Below are 17,596 nucleotides of genomic sequence, written 5' to 3' on the forward strand. Positions count from 1 at the left end.
ATGCTTTGCCTACCTCACTGCCTGATGAGGCTTCAAGACATATTTTGGACAAGACAGGAACATTTTTCACATGGTTGTGGGTTTAATGAATCCATAGTGGTACATTCTGAAAGCTTCCCAAGCCTTACACTAACAACTGCAGCATCTGCACCAAATTCCAGCTCAGTTTCCACTGTATCATCACACCAGAGGCACAAACTGTGGCCTCAGCACATTGTGGCTGCAGTTACTGGCTCAGCCAAGGGTTAAACAAATCACAATATCACCCTCCACCGACCTGAAGCTAAAGAAAACCTTTGTGTAATCACTTTATATATAGTAAAACATATGCTACAGTTGCAGTAAAAAAATAACAAGATAGCACTCAGGCTCTTTGGTTGCTGCGTACAGCATCCTGCACTTCCTCAGCATTCTTTTCAAGCACCTTCAAAAAGAAATTTTGCCTTTAGAATAAATCCCCTTGTAACTAAGAAAAACATTTTGTCCTGCCATTTTTGCTGTCCACATCCTCCTTTAATAAATCAAATATCTTGCTTTTATCTTTCTGACACCTCACACTCATACCAGTTGCCTTTTGGAAAATATCCAGCTCCCTCCAATTTTGTTTCCAGTGATGCACTAAGCCTGTTTGATATGGCTTTCATCTACAGGTGGTGGGCAAAGCACAGCCCCAGCAATCTCAGGATCTGACCCTGCATGACCTTTACCACAGATAAGGGTGAAATGTCCTCAGGTGCTCAAGCCAGGACAACTTTAGGGCCTGATTACACCAATCCAACTACACTTTAACCCCACAGTGCTTTCAGAAGAATCCTACCTGTGCTTTGGTTGAAGTCCCAAGCAAGTGCAGTGTGTCCACTCATCAGACTGATAAGATGAGGAAGAACACATTCTCTTGAAGAGGCTCTAAGCTTTTGATAATGAATCAGGCTCAGCTGCACTCACAATGTTTGGACAGAATAAGCAAAACTGATGTAATGAAAATTCCAGAGAACAATACAATAACCAGTTATCCCAGGCAAATCTCTCTCCTTTTGCACACCTGCTGGTCTTGGGCCACAGCCTTTGCTGTAAGATGTGCTGGTTTTGGCTGGGCTAGAGTAAATTTTCTTCACAGTAGCTGGTATCAGGCTGTGTTTGGGGCTGGTGCTGAAAACAGTGTTGATAATTCAGGGATGTTGTATAGCTGTTACTGAGGGGGGCTTGCACAGAACCAAGGACATTTCTATTCCCCATCTGACCAGCAAGGAGGCTGAGGGTGCTCAAGGAGATGGGAGTGGACACAGCAGGGAGAGCTGACCCAACTGACCACAGAGATATTCCAGACCATATGGCATTAAAAAAGCTGGAGAGAAAGGAGGGGACATTCAAAATTATGGTGCTTGTTTTCCCAAGTCACCATTACACAAAATGGAGCCCTGCTTTCGTGGACACAGTTGCCCATGGGAAGTGGGGAATTAATACCTTGTTTTGCTTCTGCTTTCCCTATTAAACTGTCTTGATCTCAATTCTCAAGTTTTCTTGCTTTCACCCTTTCAATTCTTTCCCCCATCCCACAGGAATGTGTGGGGCTTAGTTGCCAGCTGATATTAAACCAGAACAGAAGCATGTGCTATCTCCATGCTATTTTGGGTAGGATCTCTTTAAAGAAAGTCTCTGTCCCAATCCCAGTGTCTTATTCTATTCCTCATAGGATGAAGTCTTCTCTGGATATCATACTATAAATTCTAAAGCAGAATGCAATTCCTGAACATTTCAATCATCAGCCTCTTGCAGAATGCTCCAACAATACAGATACTTTAGTCAGATTTGTGAATATTAATGTTTCTTCCTTCCACTTCAGCGACGGGGCCCTTGGCCAGGCCTCAGCTTGCTCCTGTGGTTCAGGATGAGAGTCAGTTCAAAAATTACAGCTCCCCCTGTGAGCATCAACACTTCAGTACACCTGTGACACAAGTGCCAAATGAAGAGCAGAAGTGATCACAACAGAAAGAACATTTCCTTCTGTCAGTCTCTGTCTTTAATTCCAAAGTAACAGTGCTGCAGCTAAGGTTTAACAAAATGGTTGAGCTAATCCTGCTATTCACAGGTGACCGTTCACCTGCTCCATCACAGACCCTTGTCTGACACCTTGCTGAGCTGTTTCAGCTGGCCAAAGCTGCAGCAAAGACTCAGCTCTTTAGGAGAGTGTAACTGGGAGCAGCGGTTTGGGGCAGATCGCTGAGCAGCTCCCTCTCACACCTATGCTACTGTTACAGCCAGCACCTACTGAAAAGAGCAGCCTCACTTCACCTCCCTTCCTGCGGGTGGTGCCTTCCTGTCTCCTCCTTTGTACAGCTTTCCTGCTTTCAGCAACTTAGCTTTCTGAACTGGACCACACAAGAGCCACTGCTGGCATCGGGAAAGGAAGAGGAAGTCCCAGCCTGGAAGAAGAAGGAGGATAAGATCAGGATGGCTCCCCTTTTGCCTAGACTGCCATTAGCTCAGCCTTAGCTGCCAAGTGAAGCCACACACTGACCCCAGCAGCACGCAGAACCAGGTACATTAGCCCATTTCCTTCAAGGGAAATATTGAAGTCCATGGGGTAAACTCCAGGCCTGTGAGCAGGGTAAGGTCTGTGCTAGTTAATTCTTGCTTTGGACATGAGTTAAGAACAACCACAACAACACTTTTTGTGCTACTTCAAGCTACATTGCAAGCTCTGTTAATGCCACAATTTGCCTGTGGTACTGGTAGGTAGAAATGCTTCCTTCTGTGACTTTGCAGTCATGTCACTCTATAAACAGTAGTGATTTCAGATAAAGAAAATGGAAAATCTGAGCCTTAGAAGGCCTTCCACCTGACCTCAGCCCTTCTACTTGGCTTGAATACTTGCACTGTAAATTATTACTCCCTGTAATACTCAACATACATGTATTGCAGGCTACCCCCATGCTGGAGGGCACAAAAATCACCCACTACACTTTTAAAGAAACACCTTTACTCTGCAGGAAGAAAGATCAGACCGTGATGCATGACAAAAGGAAAAAAAAAAAACAAAAGCCTGCAAACCTGCTCCCCAAGGCTCAAAAAGGTGCAGAGTTCTTTATGTGCTCAAAACAAACCACTTAAGCCAAAAAAATTTACAAAACCCAAAATAGTTTTATTTACTTTTCAGATTTCTGCCTCAATGAGACATTTTGCAAACATGCTAAGGCTACAAAATGTCCAAGTTGACAAAGACATGCAACGCTGACCATTCAATAAGTCACAGCTATCACAGGAACAACTGTGTCCCCCGGGCCACAGGTCCCAAAAACAGGGATGGTGTACAGTGATCATGGCAACGCACTACGCAGGACCCAGTAACCTGAGGTAGGTCATTTACAGTAAGAAAACCATGTCCTACACCAGTGTTACATCCTGATCAACAGGAACCCCTCTAAGGTCCCAGAAGATGTGGGGTCGAGGACTGCTTCCTTAACAAGTGTGCAAGAAAGAAACAGGAAATATCCATGTTGATTAATCTTAGTTTAAGTGAGCAGAACAAAGAGTTAGTGTTACCCATGCCAGTGAAAGCCAACCTAAACCTCTGAGGAGTGTTAGCAGCAGCTTCAAGATAAAGAGTCAGTCAGCTGAAGCAACTCTGAAAAGGCTTTCCTGCCAGCATACAGGGTACAATTTGAACCTTATGATTAATTTGTTACAGATCATTCCACAAACAGTACAATTTTGGTTGTGTTAGATCAGCGAAGCAGGAAGAGCTTGGGCTTGCTTGCATTAAAATAAACTCTGCTGATACAGTAAGAAATACTGTGTCAGGACACAGAGAAAATACAAGGCCTTAATGTGACCCAGGAGTGGTTCTCCATTCAGATCACTAAAAACCCTGCTTTGGAAAAGCATCATGGGAAGCAGCAGCCGCTGCCGTGGTGAACATCAGCGATGGCCCAGCTAGCTCTGATAAATTACAATGCAATAGTTACACCACAGAGCTCCTCTCTGCTGCGCTAGACAAAGATGTGACAATAAAGGACACTATTGCAAAGCTTCACTTCCACTCAGACACGCAGAAAATCCGGCACTAGGAAAAGACGAACTGTAAAAGACAAAACCTTGTCTGATACAGCCCAATAAAGCCAGATCTCTGGTACCATAAACTGTACAAAAATGATAGAAAAGAATATGCACTGTTATTAATACAGTGCTTATTTTAATATAAAATAAACAGCTTACATTTCCACTGTAAATATAGGCTATATACAGAATTATGTATAGATATAGCTACATGTATAAAGCTTCATTATAGGCCTCTGATACATTTATAACTATGGCTCCCTGAGCCATTTGTAGAGTGCATTTAATAACAAAAAATTAGTAGTATGGAATAAATACATAATAAAAACATGGGTTCTTCTGACATGGTTCTAAAAACTCTCTGGCTTGACACATTGTGCTAAAAATTAAACGATGAAAGGACAATAATCTGCGAGGAGGAGGAAGAGCTGGCCTGCCACAGGCAGGGAGTGTAGCTCTCCAAAATTAAAGTGACTTTGCCCTGAATTTCAGCCCTTGACAGCAACCTTGTTCTCTGCAGCAGCGAACATAGCATAGAAGCGCGAGTTCTCGTTGGCCAGAAGGGCAGTCGGGGTGTCGAATTCCACTACCTGAAACCAAACAAGGCAGGTAAAGCATGTCAGTAAAACTCAGCAGAGAATTGACTTCCAGCCCTTGGACTTGTGATATGATGGTAAAGAGTGGAAAACACAGCATTCATCTTTAGGTGAGACACGAGGCAGTGAAAAGCACCTGCATTTAAGGATACTGTAACCTGGAACACTTCAAACTGGCTCAAAAAACTGAAACTAGCCCAGAGGATACAACCTCTGGTAGTTCTAGCAGAGGCAGATGCTATGGGGTTTTGCCTTCTAGAGAAGGCCAACGTTCTTGCATTTAACTGTTTATGGCTCCCAAATGGAAGCCTGAAAAATAGGTGAAGTATCTGCCATAGGTGTGCTTGATGGCACAGGGCTTTATGAAAGTAATGGGAAACTGCCACTGAGCCCCAGCAGAGATGTTTATGTTATTACCCATCTCAGAATTAACCTACAAAGGAAGCCTCAAAGATATTTTTAAAGACAGACTGTTATTTTACAGTACTTTCTTAGTGTGAAAAAAAAATGTTGCCATCTTTGATCTTGTCCCAGGCAGCAACTGGTTCTACTGGACTATTATTACCAAGGATATGAATGAACAGAGGATTTTCTGCCCTGCAGTGCAGCTGTTCCCTCAGTTCAGCCTGCACACGTGGCACCAGCAGACACCTCCCTGCTCACCTGTCCCTGTGTTAGCACCATGATCCGGTCACAGCCCAGCACCGTGTGCAGGCGATGAGCGATGGTTAGCATAGTGCAGTCTGCAAACGCCTCTCTGATGGTCTCCTGGATCAGCAAGTCTGTCTCTGTGTCCATAGCAGCTGTTGCTTCATCCAGGATCAGTATCTGAAAGCAGCACAGAATTCTGGCTGTTACCCATGGTCACACCTTCCCTCTCTGAATATAAAAATACATACAAGGGTGGGCAGAATGGCCACAGCCAAGCGTTGTCACAACTGGCAACGCTAACAGAGTTGTGGGCACAAATGCAGGTTTTACAAGTACCCTTTCAGCTTCCTCTAAGTAACTGCCTTCAACAAAGCCTATGGATGACATTTTATTGTCACATCCTAGGGCTACATGTGGGTTATAACCTGGGCCTCAAGTTTCCACTACTCTCAATTTTATATTCCACAGATGAATCTCCAACAGAATTTTTACCAGTAAATTGATTTGACACATCCCTGGTGGTGCCATTCCTCCTGGAATGAGTCAATACTGACTAGGCTTAATAGCTTTTTTACACTGGGTAAAAAGTCTCTTCCCCTCCGACATAAACTCATTTGGACTGATTTCTTGTCAAAGGTGAACTGGACATGCTTTGTGCAGGTACTGCAGAGACAGCAGTGACTTCTGCTGAGTAGTCTGACTTTAAAAACAGATGCAGAGTGAACTCTAAAATATTATGATATGTCACATTTCAGAAAAAAAGTTGTTTAAACCAGAATCTTTATCACTCTCAATCCAAAAGTCCTTTTTCACTGTAATTGATTGTTTTTCATTCCTGCAAAATCTTTCACTTGACTGGCATAGCATGGTCCCAAACTCCACTTGGAGACCACATTTTAGCAGAGCACCATGTAGAAGAAAAACACTTGGCTCATATTCACAAAAAAGTGGAAGAGGGGAAGAATCTGATGCTCCCCACGAACAGGACACTGAAGAAATGATTGTCTGACACACTATTGTTAGCACTTACAAGCAATGCCTTTCCAATGGCAGGACATAGCAGGAGCTGGCTACAGATATCTTCCTGTTTGTTTTAACCTTACACCTCTCTGGGTTGCAATAATCACTGGTGTGATTCCTCTGACAGACAAAGAATCCAGCACAAAAAAAGGCTTGTTCCATCCTATCATTCTGGTATCTCTATTTCTCTCCTGCTGTGCTCACCTTGCAACGACGCAGCAGAGCTCTGGCTATACACAGTAACTGTCTCTCTCCAACAGAAAAGTTCTCCCCATTTTCCATCACTTCTGAATCAAGCTTCATAGGCAGCTGTGCAACCTGTGTGGGAAAGAAGAGGCAAAAATTTTAGAGCACTGCACATCATCATATAAACACAAACAGATCTCCTGACAATCTTTGTCACCAGGAAAAGAGTGAACTTGCAGGAATTTCTGCAGCCTATGTTCCATAGCCATACCTGCCACCAGACTTACATGAAAAAGAACTGGAAATGTCATGGCAGCAAGACTTACTGCACAAGGCCTTGCAAAGGGCAGGTTTTAAGTTCAGTATAAATTTGCACATGTGACATGTACAAATAAATGGAAATGTAGAATGCACACCTCAGGCACATACAGAAAAATATCACCTGAAATGTTTTAACACCCTAAGAATCCCTGTGATGAAACAGCACTCTGCTATTCTAGATACTAAAAAAAACGGAATATAGTATGTCCCTAAAAAACCAAAGGTAGCAGTCAAATAAAATCATGGGAAAAAGGAAAAAAAAGGTCAAATAAAGCATAGAGAACAAGGGAGGAAACGCAGAGAGAAAGCTTAGATAACGACCTCTAAAGTAGCCACTAACAGATGATGTTGCTTTGGAAGTCAAATGTAAACATCCATCTCCCAGGGCACATAATACTTACACACTCCTTCATGTGAGTCCTTTCCAAAGCAGCCCAGATTTGTTCCTCACTGTATTGATTGAAAGGATCCAAGTTTGATCTGGAAGGGGAAGCAGAAAACAAGGAGAATTTTAACTCAGCAATGAACGGCAAACCAACAGTGTGCTGATTTATACAGACAGGTGATTCCCATCTGGCCTTCCACTAACAGTTTCATTGCCAGGGAAATCAGATATTCCTAGCACACTGAGATTAGAAAAGCTAAAAAACAAGAGTGGAGATAGAAGATAAAGATATTAAAACTTCAACCACATATAAAGGGAAGCAAGACTTCCATAAAGTGTGATCACACCCAGTGCTGCACTGGGCTAGCTAAAATCTTTCACCTGTGGTTTTTGTTTCAACACTAGAACAGAAGATAGGATGTCTGAGAGCTACCACCTCACCAGGCACCTACTGCATTTCAGGTACAAGCAGAAAGACTGCTCAGTCCCTTCTTGCCTTCTTATGGCCTCACTAACCTCACAGTGCCACTGAACAGCACAGGTTCCTGAGGGATTATGGAGAGTTTGCTCCGAAGATCTGCCAAGCCAATGTCATTTATTTTCACTCCATCAATTTTAATGCAGCCTCCAGACAGTTCAACAAGACGAAAGAGTGCCATTCCAAGTGAAGACTTCCCTAAAAATGAGACAAGAAAAACATGACTGCTGTTTCTACAGAATCATAGCGGTTTTTCAGATGAGAAATCATTTTAAAAGCTGTCCACATCTAAGAAAAGTTTTAAAATACCAAAAAAGTCCTGGCAAGCAATGGTCTGGGAAGTTCTGAGGTTCAGCATTTAAACTTGTGAGCAATTGTGGGGGCAGCTCCTAATCTCTCCTCAAAAAAGCAATGCCTGGAGTGCTGTCCCAACCCCACTGCCAAAATCCTGCCATGAAAACCCAATACAGCAATATAAATTACTTATTTAGAAACTCATTTTGAGGTTGATTTAAGTCATCTCACAAACAGGGATTTGGATTCTTCACATTAGAGTTCTGAGATGGCTCAGAGCCAAACCTGCCTGCAGCATCAGTACAGAATCTTTCAAGAGAGTCAGACAAGCTGCAATGAGCACAGTGTAAGCACTATCTGTGCCAGTCAGTGGTTTGGGGAATTAAATATGATCAACATACTGGCTCAAGCATAGTAGATAGATATCCCTGTGCTTTAAATGGAAACTTGTTTTCACTATTATTAACAGGGATCTTACTTATGTACAGACATGAACAGAAACCTCCACTGACAGAGTGCTCAGCCCCTCCTGTGCAACCAACTTAAACACAGGAGAGCCAATATGACTGCCCCAATCCATCCTGTGAAAGTAATAATTTAACTCTGCTTTGTGTTTTTCCTTACCTGAGCCTGTCCTCCCCACAATGCCAATCTTTTCCTTGGGTTTGATGGTAAAGGACACTTTTTTAAGTACTAGAGGGAGGTTCTCTCGGTACCGCATCTCTGCATTTTCAAAAACAACTTCACCTTCCTGTGGCCAGTCCAGAGGAGGAGTTTTGTTCTTAATTCGAGCAGGAGCTTCCAGGGAAAGTGTCTTTTAACAAAAATACAGAAGTTCAGTTTCCAGTAAAGAAAGCACCAAAGGAAAATTATCAGCTACAGCTTTCAGCAGGTCTTCCCTTCAGACTCAGCCCAGATCATTTATGGCAGCTTCATGATGAGCTGTTTGGCTGGATGTGGGCCCAGTGGTTCAGAAGTTTGCTGTATTACACTGACCACACTGTTAATTCCCCTCCTGTTGCCTCAGTAATGACATCAGTCCTTCTATACAACAGTGGTTTTCATCAATGGAATTCAAAATGTATTTTAGGCCTATTATTCATCAGCACAATCCTATTGAGTTTCATGGCAATCCAAAGGCTGATGCAAAATCTGGTGCATTTCTAGGCCTCATTTGCTATGCCATATCAGGGTCACCACTGTTGATTTTGACACAGAAGAGAATGGCCAAGTAACACATTAAAGGCCACCCTCTTCCTTCTCCTCCTCATGTTCCCCTGTGCTGCTGAATCACTGACTCAGTCCTTTCCAGCCTGATCACTTCTGCTATTTCACTTTGCCCCTTACTGAGCAGTTCATAGATGAAACAGAAAAGCAGAACCTCTGAAAGCCAAACACAAGGCTTTATAGCATGTTTACAGTGAAGTCAAGGTCACTTTCCCATACTTGGCACAAGCACCCTCAAAGAATGGCAGCAATCCCATCATGGGATTCACCTCATGTAACGGAACCAGGCCATGACAACTCCTTCATAGTCTCTACAAAGAGAGATCTCTACAAATACAAATGCTATAATGCTAGAAAACAGCATTTCTGGAGTGTGATTTTTCTCATTCTGATATAAATACTTGGAACAGATAATAAATTGCCCTCTAGAGACATCCATTTCCTACACTGACCATAGAGAGATCCCACAGGGATGGCAGCTGTGGGCATCTGCAGCATCTAGTTAGAGGCAGATTAATTGTACACCAGGGATTTGAGAGAAAAAACAGCCATCTGCTATGATAGTGCTCCCATTCCTTGAGCTTGGTGCTCAAAACAGCAACCTTGAGCCCCCACTGAAAAAAGCCAAGCCTGGGCCTTGGTAAGACCCAGGACCTGAATGGTGTTTCACTGGCCACCCACACTTCATTTCAGCTTCAAAGCAGTTTTACAGTTTCATTAAAGGGTGTCTAGAGATCAAACTTTTTAAAATCACAGATACTGTTCCTTGATCGTGATACAGAATGTGACATAAATTAAAAAACCCCAAACAGCCCTACAACTGTAGGTTTTGCCACTACGGGCCTGACTGATAAACCCATCTCAGCCCAGTGAGAGACACAATATTTAGCACACTTGTCAATTTGTGTGGTCACCAAGTCTTCCACATGCAGAAATTTTCTACTTAGACGCCTGCAGAGGATTTATTTAACTGGGGGAGTGGACAGGTTTGGGGCTTTTGTCTTCTCTGGTTTTTAATCTGTAGATTAAATCCACACACTTTTAAAAAAGCTACAAATGCCAACTACTAAATAGCCCAGATTTACCAAATAAATAAATAAATGTATCTCCCTCTGAGTCACAGGAAACATTAAATAGAAAAGCCTTTCACCTCACACACCAGACCCAGTAGGAAGCGTTCTCCTGGATATGCTTTCCCCACTGACCCATGCCCAGTTCTGCACACACAAATCCCAGTTACAAAGAAAGGGTTACAGATATTCAGAGCAGCTTGCTAAGCATTTAGCCTGGCACATTTATCATGTTCAGCTGAGCACATTTCTCATGTTTGCAGTAAGAGCATTCCCTTGACTTTTCAAGCATACAGAAATATGTTACGTAAGACAGCTGTGGAAAAGTAGGCTTATTTGGCTGAAGTGGAATTACTTGTAGATAAAGTAATAAACAGTTATCTGTGTTTAAATGAAGGAATTCCATTAGGTTTGGAATGGAGGATGCCAGAACCCCATCCTTTCACTGTAAAATAATGTTTTGAATCCCCAATTACCCCTTTCACACACTCCACTCTTTACTGTGAGTGGCAGCAAACTTCCAATAGCTTATGTAAACCCAGCAATGCCTCTAAGTTTAGTTACCTACCAGCTCTGGGCCCATTCAGCCCCTCAGTGCTGATACATGTGCTTCACAAAACAAACTCACTTTGCAATGTTACAGCACAGGCTTTAGTGCCCTTCCAAGATCAGGAACGTACACTCTGCACCGGGGCAGACTATGGCTGAGGTCAGCAATGTAACAAACAACACAATTTCACAACAGGCAGCTGAATGCAGTCCTACCTTGATATAGTGGTCAATCCTCTCCACTGAGGTGAAACGAGCTTCTGTCTCTGAAGCCAGTCTGACTGTAAACTGGAATAACCCTGTTAGCTGAAGAGGTGAAAGAACACAGATTTTTAGAGCTGTGACTTGTCAATGAATTAAGAGATGAATGTGACCACCAGGATCAGGGCAGTGACTGTACTTGGGACTGGTGAGGTCACACCTTGAATCCTGTGCTCAGTTTTGGGCCCCTCACTACAGCACAGATATTGAGGTGCTGGAACATGTCCAGAGAAGGGCAACAGAGCTGGGGAAGGGTCTGGAGTCCTGTGAGAAGCAGCTGAGGGAGCTCAGCCTGGAGAACAGGAGGCTCAGGGGGCTCTTATCACTCTCTACAACTCCATGAAAGGAAGGTGGAGCCAGGTGGGATTTGCTCTCTTCTCCCACTTAACAAGCAACAGGATGAGAGGAAACAACTACAAGTCTTGCCAGAGGAGGTTCAGATTGGATGTTAGGAATATTTCTTTACTAAAAGAGTTGCCAAGAATCGAGACTACCCAGGGGAGTGGTGGAGTCACCATCTCTGGAAATATTTAAAAGTTGTGTAGATGTGGACAATGAGGACACGGTTTAGGGGCGGATTTGGCATTACTGAGGTAATAGTTGGACTCAATGACCTTACTGCTGTTTTCCAGCCTAAAGAATTCTATGATATTTGATATTCTTGACATCAGGCACCATATAACTAAAGTCTTCAAGACAAGTTAATTAAATAGTTCATTTTAAAATCACCATAATTTATGAATCCCTTGAGAAACCAGCAGCTTAGAAACTTTTCCCAAGAGCAACAGCTTTACGTATGAGGTGTCCAAGCTCTGTGATTTCCCCTCGGCACCACAAGGAGGCAGAAGAGGCCAAAGAGCAGCTCCAACAGAGCGCTCGGAGCCCTGCAGCTCCTCTGAGCCAGCGCTGGATGCTGTTTGCTCATTAGCAATGTCTACATTAAAAGAGAAATTAAGTATTACAGTATGTGCTCACACTCACCTGCACAGCATAGGAGATGGCCAGCCCAGCATAGGCAGGAGGGATCTGGCCATGCATCAGCACAATCATAAGGCCAGTGGTTGTGATCAGAGCAATGCTGATGATGTCCAGGCGCACGGCCAGCCAGCGCATGGCGCAGCTGAACAGGTAAAACGGGGCCTGGTTGTCATCCAGCAGCTCCTGGTACCTGAAACAAACACAGCAAAGGTTAGTGCACTCCATGAGCCTGATGGTCTACAAATATCACACCTACTTAAACTCCTGTTCCAGTATCAGGATTCAGGATGGGAAGACTCATCACCGACCAAATTTCAAACCAAAGCATGATGGCAGGGTTTGTAAATTTTCCCCACCACTGCTCTTCCCAGTTTTCCCTTACCCTTCCTTCTGTTCTCCCAATTTCTTTCCCCAGAAAAGCAACTTTCAGTCACAGAACCAATGATCCATCAGACTCCAGTAATAAAATCCTTCTGAATGCCAGAAGCTGTTGCATTCAGCTTTGTGCTCTACCATTCCCAGATGGATATCTAGACTGACCTGTGCAGAAATTCCTGTCCTTTGTGGTAGGCATGGATTGTGGAGAGACCCTGGATGCTAGATGTAATGTGAGACAAGAATGGAGACTGTGTGATGTTGTCCAGACGCTTGAGCTCTCGAATAAAGACTCTGGAAGGAAAGAAACACTTTGAGTTTCATGCAGAACCATATGGCAACCACTACATTGTACTTGAAGGTGAAAGTACCTTTTCAGCCAAAGTGTGGTGCACTTACCTAGACACAACATGCAGAACGGTGAACAGGACAATGAGGGGCCCCACTGCCACCAGGAACCAGGGGAAGACCCCAGAAATCACCCCCACACAGAAGAACACAAGGATGACGTTCTGGATGAACATTTCTGCTTGAAACGGCAAACGAACATCAACTGGGAAATGGGAGGGAAAGAGGAAGATCTTGAGTACAGCAAACTAAAACAACCCATAGAAATCAATTCCAGTTCTACCTCAGTAACAAACACAGGGATTTCTTAGTTTATTCAAATAAAAAAAATACATTTTCATTGGGATGTTTTTACCTTCTGAGTTACTGGCAGTCTAATTATTCCCATTTACATGGGAATAATTTAATATTTACATGATGTAACTCTGACCCAGTTATCACCTCTGCAGCACATCACCTTCACTCCCAATGTTTTAAGTTGCTCCTGCATTACCTGCTGAGAGCTCATGTGCAGCCTGGCGGTACAAGAGCAGCAGCACATTTCCTTCTTCCTAAGTGAATGATCAGACCTGAGCTATCAGCTGCCTTCTACAATCATAACCCAGGTATATCCCAATTCCTGCTTTGTTTATTCTGAGTGCACATTTGGCAATAGACACAGGATACAATCACCCCAACAGCAACAGACTGGAGAGTATTCAGGGCTTAACTGGGAGGTCTGAATGTGGGATTTACAGGACACACAGTGAGAGATACCTTCATCCATGTCTTTGGAAAACCTGTTGAGGATCCTCCCAGTGGGTGTAGTGTCAAAGAACTTCATGGGGCTACGCAGAATCCGTCGGAAGAGTTCATCATGGAGCCTTGAGGATGCTCTGAGAGTTCCCTGACAATGCAGAAAACATTGCAGGGCTTTAAAGCAGTGCTTGCCTTCCTGCCACCCAAATATTCTACTGTTTCTCTCTCCAACCACAAGAGGTTTTACTGCATTCTGTGCTTCCAGCCCATGAAGGAAGCTATTAATTTGGGCAGAAGTTTAGCAGAAACTCAAGAGCTGGCTGAAGAAACATTACAATCCATGACTGAATTTCATTCAAAAGTCTCTCAGGAGATGACCAAAAGAACCACAGTGACAGCAATTTGCAGAAGCAGGAGTAGGGAGGAGACAAACACCAGCACTGGCACCTACCTTTACAAAGACCACACCACGAACAGCTTTCAGGATCAACATAACTGCCATAGACAGTGCATAGATGCCAGCATAGTAATGCATGTGAGGGTTATCTTTCATACTGCTGCTTATGACAGTCTCATTTCCCATAGTCACCGTGGTGTTCTGCAGAAAATACAAGATTTCAGAGGTTGGTTAAGACAAGGATAAAGCATGATGTATGCATTACCTGTGGTACAATTTAACTGCCTCGTCTTCTCCCACTGTATTTGATATTTCTTCTTTAAACCACTTCAGTGACCATTGAATATGTCAGAAACTTTTCCCTGGCAGAGATGCTTGACTTGTTGATCTGTAGCCCTTGATCTTTTTCCTACAATATCTTCCAAAATACTACCACATGCCTACTTCATTTGATTCCTAATCTCTCATTTCATCTCTTATTTCTTGTGTTCTTCTGAACAATGTTAGATACTTGGATGCCACCACACAGCCATATTCACCTTGGATAGATCTTTACCAAACACTTATTTCTGCCACTAGGCAACAAATTCTTTACTGTCACACGGTTATATATTCCCATTCTCTCTTTTATTTCTGCTCTTTAAGTATGTTTAAGGACCTCATTGCTGATTCTAATATTGTTGTCCATCTGCACTTCATTATTTCCATCTCTGAGATTAGTACCTTGTTCTCTGTGCCCCCCCAAAAAATTCTTGCAGTTATATTTGGATTTTTAAATGCAACAAGACTTACAAGCAAAGCCCTGAGTGTGGGAAAAAGCCCAAACCGTCCCAAGTCATCAGAATCTCCAAAGCAATTTCCAAAAGTCATCTGACTCAATTTTTACATATTTTAACAAAAATTATCCTGTTAGGTATGAGATCACATTTAAACAAAAAACACTAAAGTTAGCTTGTTGGCCCCTTTCATATTTTCACTTCCTTTTCTTAGACTAACCAAGAAAAGGAACAAGAGGGCAGCATTAAACCACATAAGTTATTATATTTTTCTCATTACTGGAGCTCTCATTCTTGGAGATGAACTCCCTAGTGAGAGCACCTCCTGGGGAGCCTTACAACTTATTTAAATTAGAAAGCACCATTTGGTCTCACAGGACTGCTTGGGATTAGTCTAGCAGAACACCCCCAGCCAATTAGACACAAGAGTAGAAAGCTTTTGAACTTACTCCACTGCCTTGCTTGATCCAGAAACTCAGCCACCAGTTGCTGAAGGCTGTGCTGCCCACATTGAGCACAAACAGTGCCATGATGATGAGGAATGCAAAGGGGCCTCCAGCTGCCTGAATGTAGACACCATAAACAGACCAGGGCACAGAGCCTTTGCCTTTCTCTTCCAACTGCACCAACTGGCCTGTGACAAGAGAAGATGAAAAGGGAATGAGGAAAGCTCTTCCATGCAACTCCTATAAATTTATGAACACTCACAAAATTAGTCTTTCAAACTGTGCAGAGTACTTTCAGAAACATACACTTTACTTCACACTTAGAACTCAGTGGTTCAGTTTTTCAAGAAGTCACATTTCTTCTGCAGAATCATTTAAGTCATGGTACAGCTGAAAAAGCCTCATCAGCACAGACTTAAATGTTAGGCTGGGATCAGCCTCGCTATTGCTTTTTAAACCCTGAAGTTCAAAGCTAACATTAAACAGAGAACTACAGAGGTCAGACTGTCCCTTCACCCATAAATGCCATGTCCTGCCCAGGGCTGAGTGCCAAGCTGTGCACATGGCCCTCTTAGGACAGGAGGGAGAGGTGGTGTGGGGGACAAGGCAGCACCACCTCCTTTGTGCTAATGGCATCCGACTGAACTTAAAAACATTGCACAGGCACCCGTATTTAATGAATTAATGGATGTTCTTTGCCCACTGCCTGTCTCCCATCAACCACACTAAGTGATTAGGATTGAGACAGCTTCCAAAACATGAGAGGTACATTAACAATATATTTGGAAGCTCATGCTTTGAGCTTAGAGTACAAAATAATTACAGCCAGAAATTTGATTACACAGTTACCCTCTTCTTCCTTCTTTACAACCTTCTCCTTCTTCACAGACCCTGTTTTGGTACTTTTATCCTGGGGCCTTTTCAATGAATTGTTTGTGTTCTTCTTTATATTAATCTGCAGGGAAACAATGACACTAAACAGAGGAGTTGGTTTTGACATTTTCTAAACACAAACTTTTATTTATCTGCCACCTAAGGATAAAGACTTTCAATAGCTCAGCATTCACATCAAGGAGGCTATTAACTTCACAGTTATTACAGATGATTGCCAACTCTGGTGGACTAAATTCTCCTCCTCTATTAATATGAACTACTACCAACCTGTACAGGTAGAGTGCAAGGGCAATTTTCAGGATCAGTGAAAACATGGTAGAGGAATGATATCCCCACTACTGCCAGAAAGATATAATCTCTCTATCCCTTGTAAAAATAACTCACATTTTTTAAAGAGGCTTTTTTTCCCCAAGCACCCTAGCACTTAGAGACATTTCATGAGAGGTTTCTTAAGAAAAGTCAGGTTAACTTGATCTCCCAGAAATCCAATATCCAAACACCACAGGGACCCACGAGCACTGTTTTAAACCCAGCCATCTTTCCAAAACTGGGAGTTACTGCCTGTTCAGAGTGAGCCTACATGGACTGAAACCCCTTGCACACCATGTTCAGGGTTCCCTTCCCACACTTTACATGAGAACAAACCACAGAGAACCCAACTGATGATCCATTTATTCTTATCCCACAGGGAATGCAATTTAATGATCTTTCCATGAGCTAATGTTTACAGCTACATTGAAGGTCAGCCAAGCATGAAGACTGGAGTATCTCTTATTCACTATCATTTTATTAGTCTTATTCACTATCATTTTATTAGTCTTAAAATGGCAGAACTATTATCTTCATGCCTCAAAGGACATGCAGAGCAATGCATTATATCCTTTTGCTTCCTTCACAAATACCTCCCAGGAGAATGTGTCACCAAACTCCTTCTATATCTGTAATTCTTATAATGCTTCCTTCTCAGAAATGTTTTGTTTTAAATGTCTCATGAGTAAGGAGCCTCTCATCTCTTAAAAAATGAACTGTTGATGTACTTTTAATCCTTTCTAAGACAAAACGCACACAAAATTTAGACAACTTATTATAAATCAAAATGCCAAGATCCTTACTCTTAGAGATTAATGTCAGGAAACAAAGAGAAGGGTGGGAAAAATTAAATTGCTGAAAATTTACATGTTGTTGTACTGAATGTCTCTTGTTTTTTTCTAGATTTACCATTTTTGCACCAACTGAAATACTACAACACATATTCAAATTTGCATTTACAGACTTTTTTCATAACAGAATTAGTGTCAAGGCAAAACATTTTCTCCTAAACTCCCCCAAAACACAGCATTTTCAGTTATGCCTCCAAACTACTGTCACATCTAACTTTTGACAAGTTGTGTCACACCTGCTGTGTCTCAGTCACACTCCATTGAAAACATAGAAGCAAGCCACTAAGAATTTTTTCAGACAAAGTTGTTGAAGATCTGTGCTAATTCAGAGGTAAATTAAGAAGTGGAGTGTCCAATAAGAGAAGAACTTCCTGCTCTGAGCATCACCAG

The 17,596-nt window shown here is 42.6% G+C and overlaps 1 protein-coding gene across 8 annotated transcripts in view; it reads right to left on the minus strand.

Annotated features, from left to right (window-relative positions):
* Nucleotides 1–3,121: 3,121 nt before the first annotated feature.
* The window catches only part of ABCC5 (ATP binding cassette subfamily C member 5), a 43,030-nt gene continuing 28,555 nt past the window's right edge, over nucleotides 3,122–17,596 (minus strand). For 7 of the 8 annotated variants that reach the window (XM_005484873.4, XM_005484872.4, XM_014265486.3 and 4 more), the window contains 14 exons: nucleotides 16,002–16,107; nucleotides 15,156–15,340; nucleotides 13,985–14,131; nucleotides 13,552–13,681; nucleotides 12,847–13,000; nucleotides 12,613–12,741; nucleotides 12,076–12,262; nucleotides 11,050–11,139; nucleotides 8,612–8,801; nucleotides 7,732–7,891; nucleotides 7,232–7,310; nucleotides 6,528–6,641; nucleotides 5,316–5,480; nucleotides 3,122–4,646 (listed from right to left, as the gene is read on the minus strand). In XM_005484873.4, coding sequence (XP_005484930.1) covers nucleotides 4,545–4,646; nucleotides 5,316–5,480; nucleotides 6,528–6,641; nucleotides 7,232–7,310; nucleotides 7,732–7,891; nucleotides 8,612–8,801; nucleotides 11,050–11,139; nucleotides 12,076–12,262; nucleotides 12,613–12,741; nucleotides 12,847–13,000; nucleotides 13,552–13,681; nucleotides 13,985–14,131; nucleotides 15,156–15,340; nucleotides 16,002–16,107 — 1,938 coding nt within the window. In that variant the 3' untranslated portion in view covers nucleotides 3,122–4,544. The remainder of the gene's footprint in view (nucleotides 4,647–5,315; nucleotides 5,481–6,527; nucleotides 6,642–7,231; nucleotides 7,311–7,731; nucleotides 7,892–8,611; nucleotides 8,802–11,049; nucleotides 11,140–12,075; nucleotides 12,263–12,612; nucleotides 12,742–12,846; nucleotides 13,001–13,551; nucleotides 13,682–13,984; nucleotides 14,132–15,155; nucleotides 15,341–16,001; nucleotides 16,108–17,596) is intronic. The other variant, XM_074547303.1, reaches the window with a different exon arrangement.

Source organism: Zonotrichia albicollis, chromosome 9 (genome assembly GCF_047830755.1).
Source record: "Zonotrichia albicollis isolate bZonAlb1 chromosome 9, bZonAlb1.hap1, whole genome shotgun sequence".
Taxonomy (NCBI): Eukaryota; Metazoa; Chordata; class Aves; order Passeriformes; family Passerellidae; genus Zonotrichia; species Zonotrichia albicollis.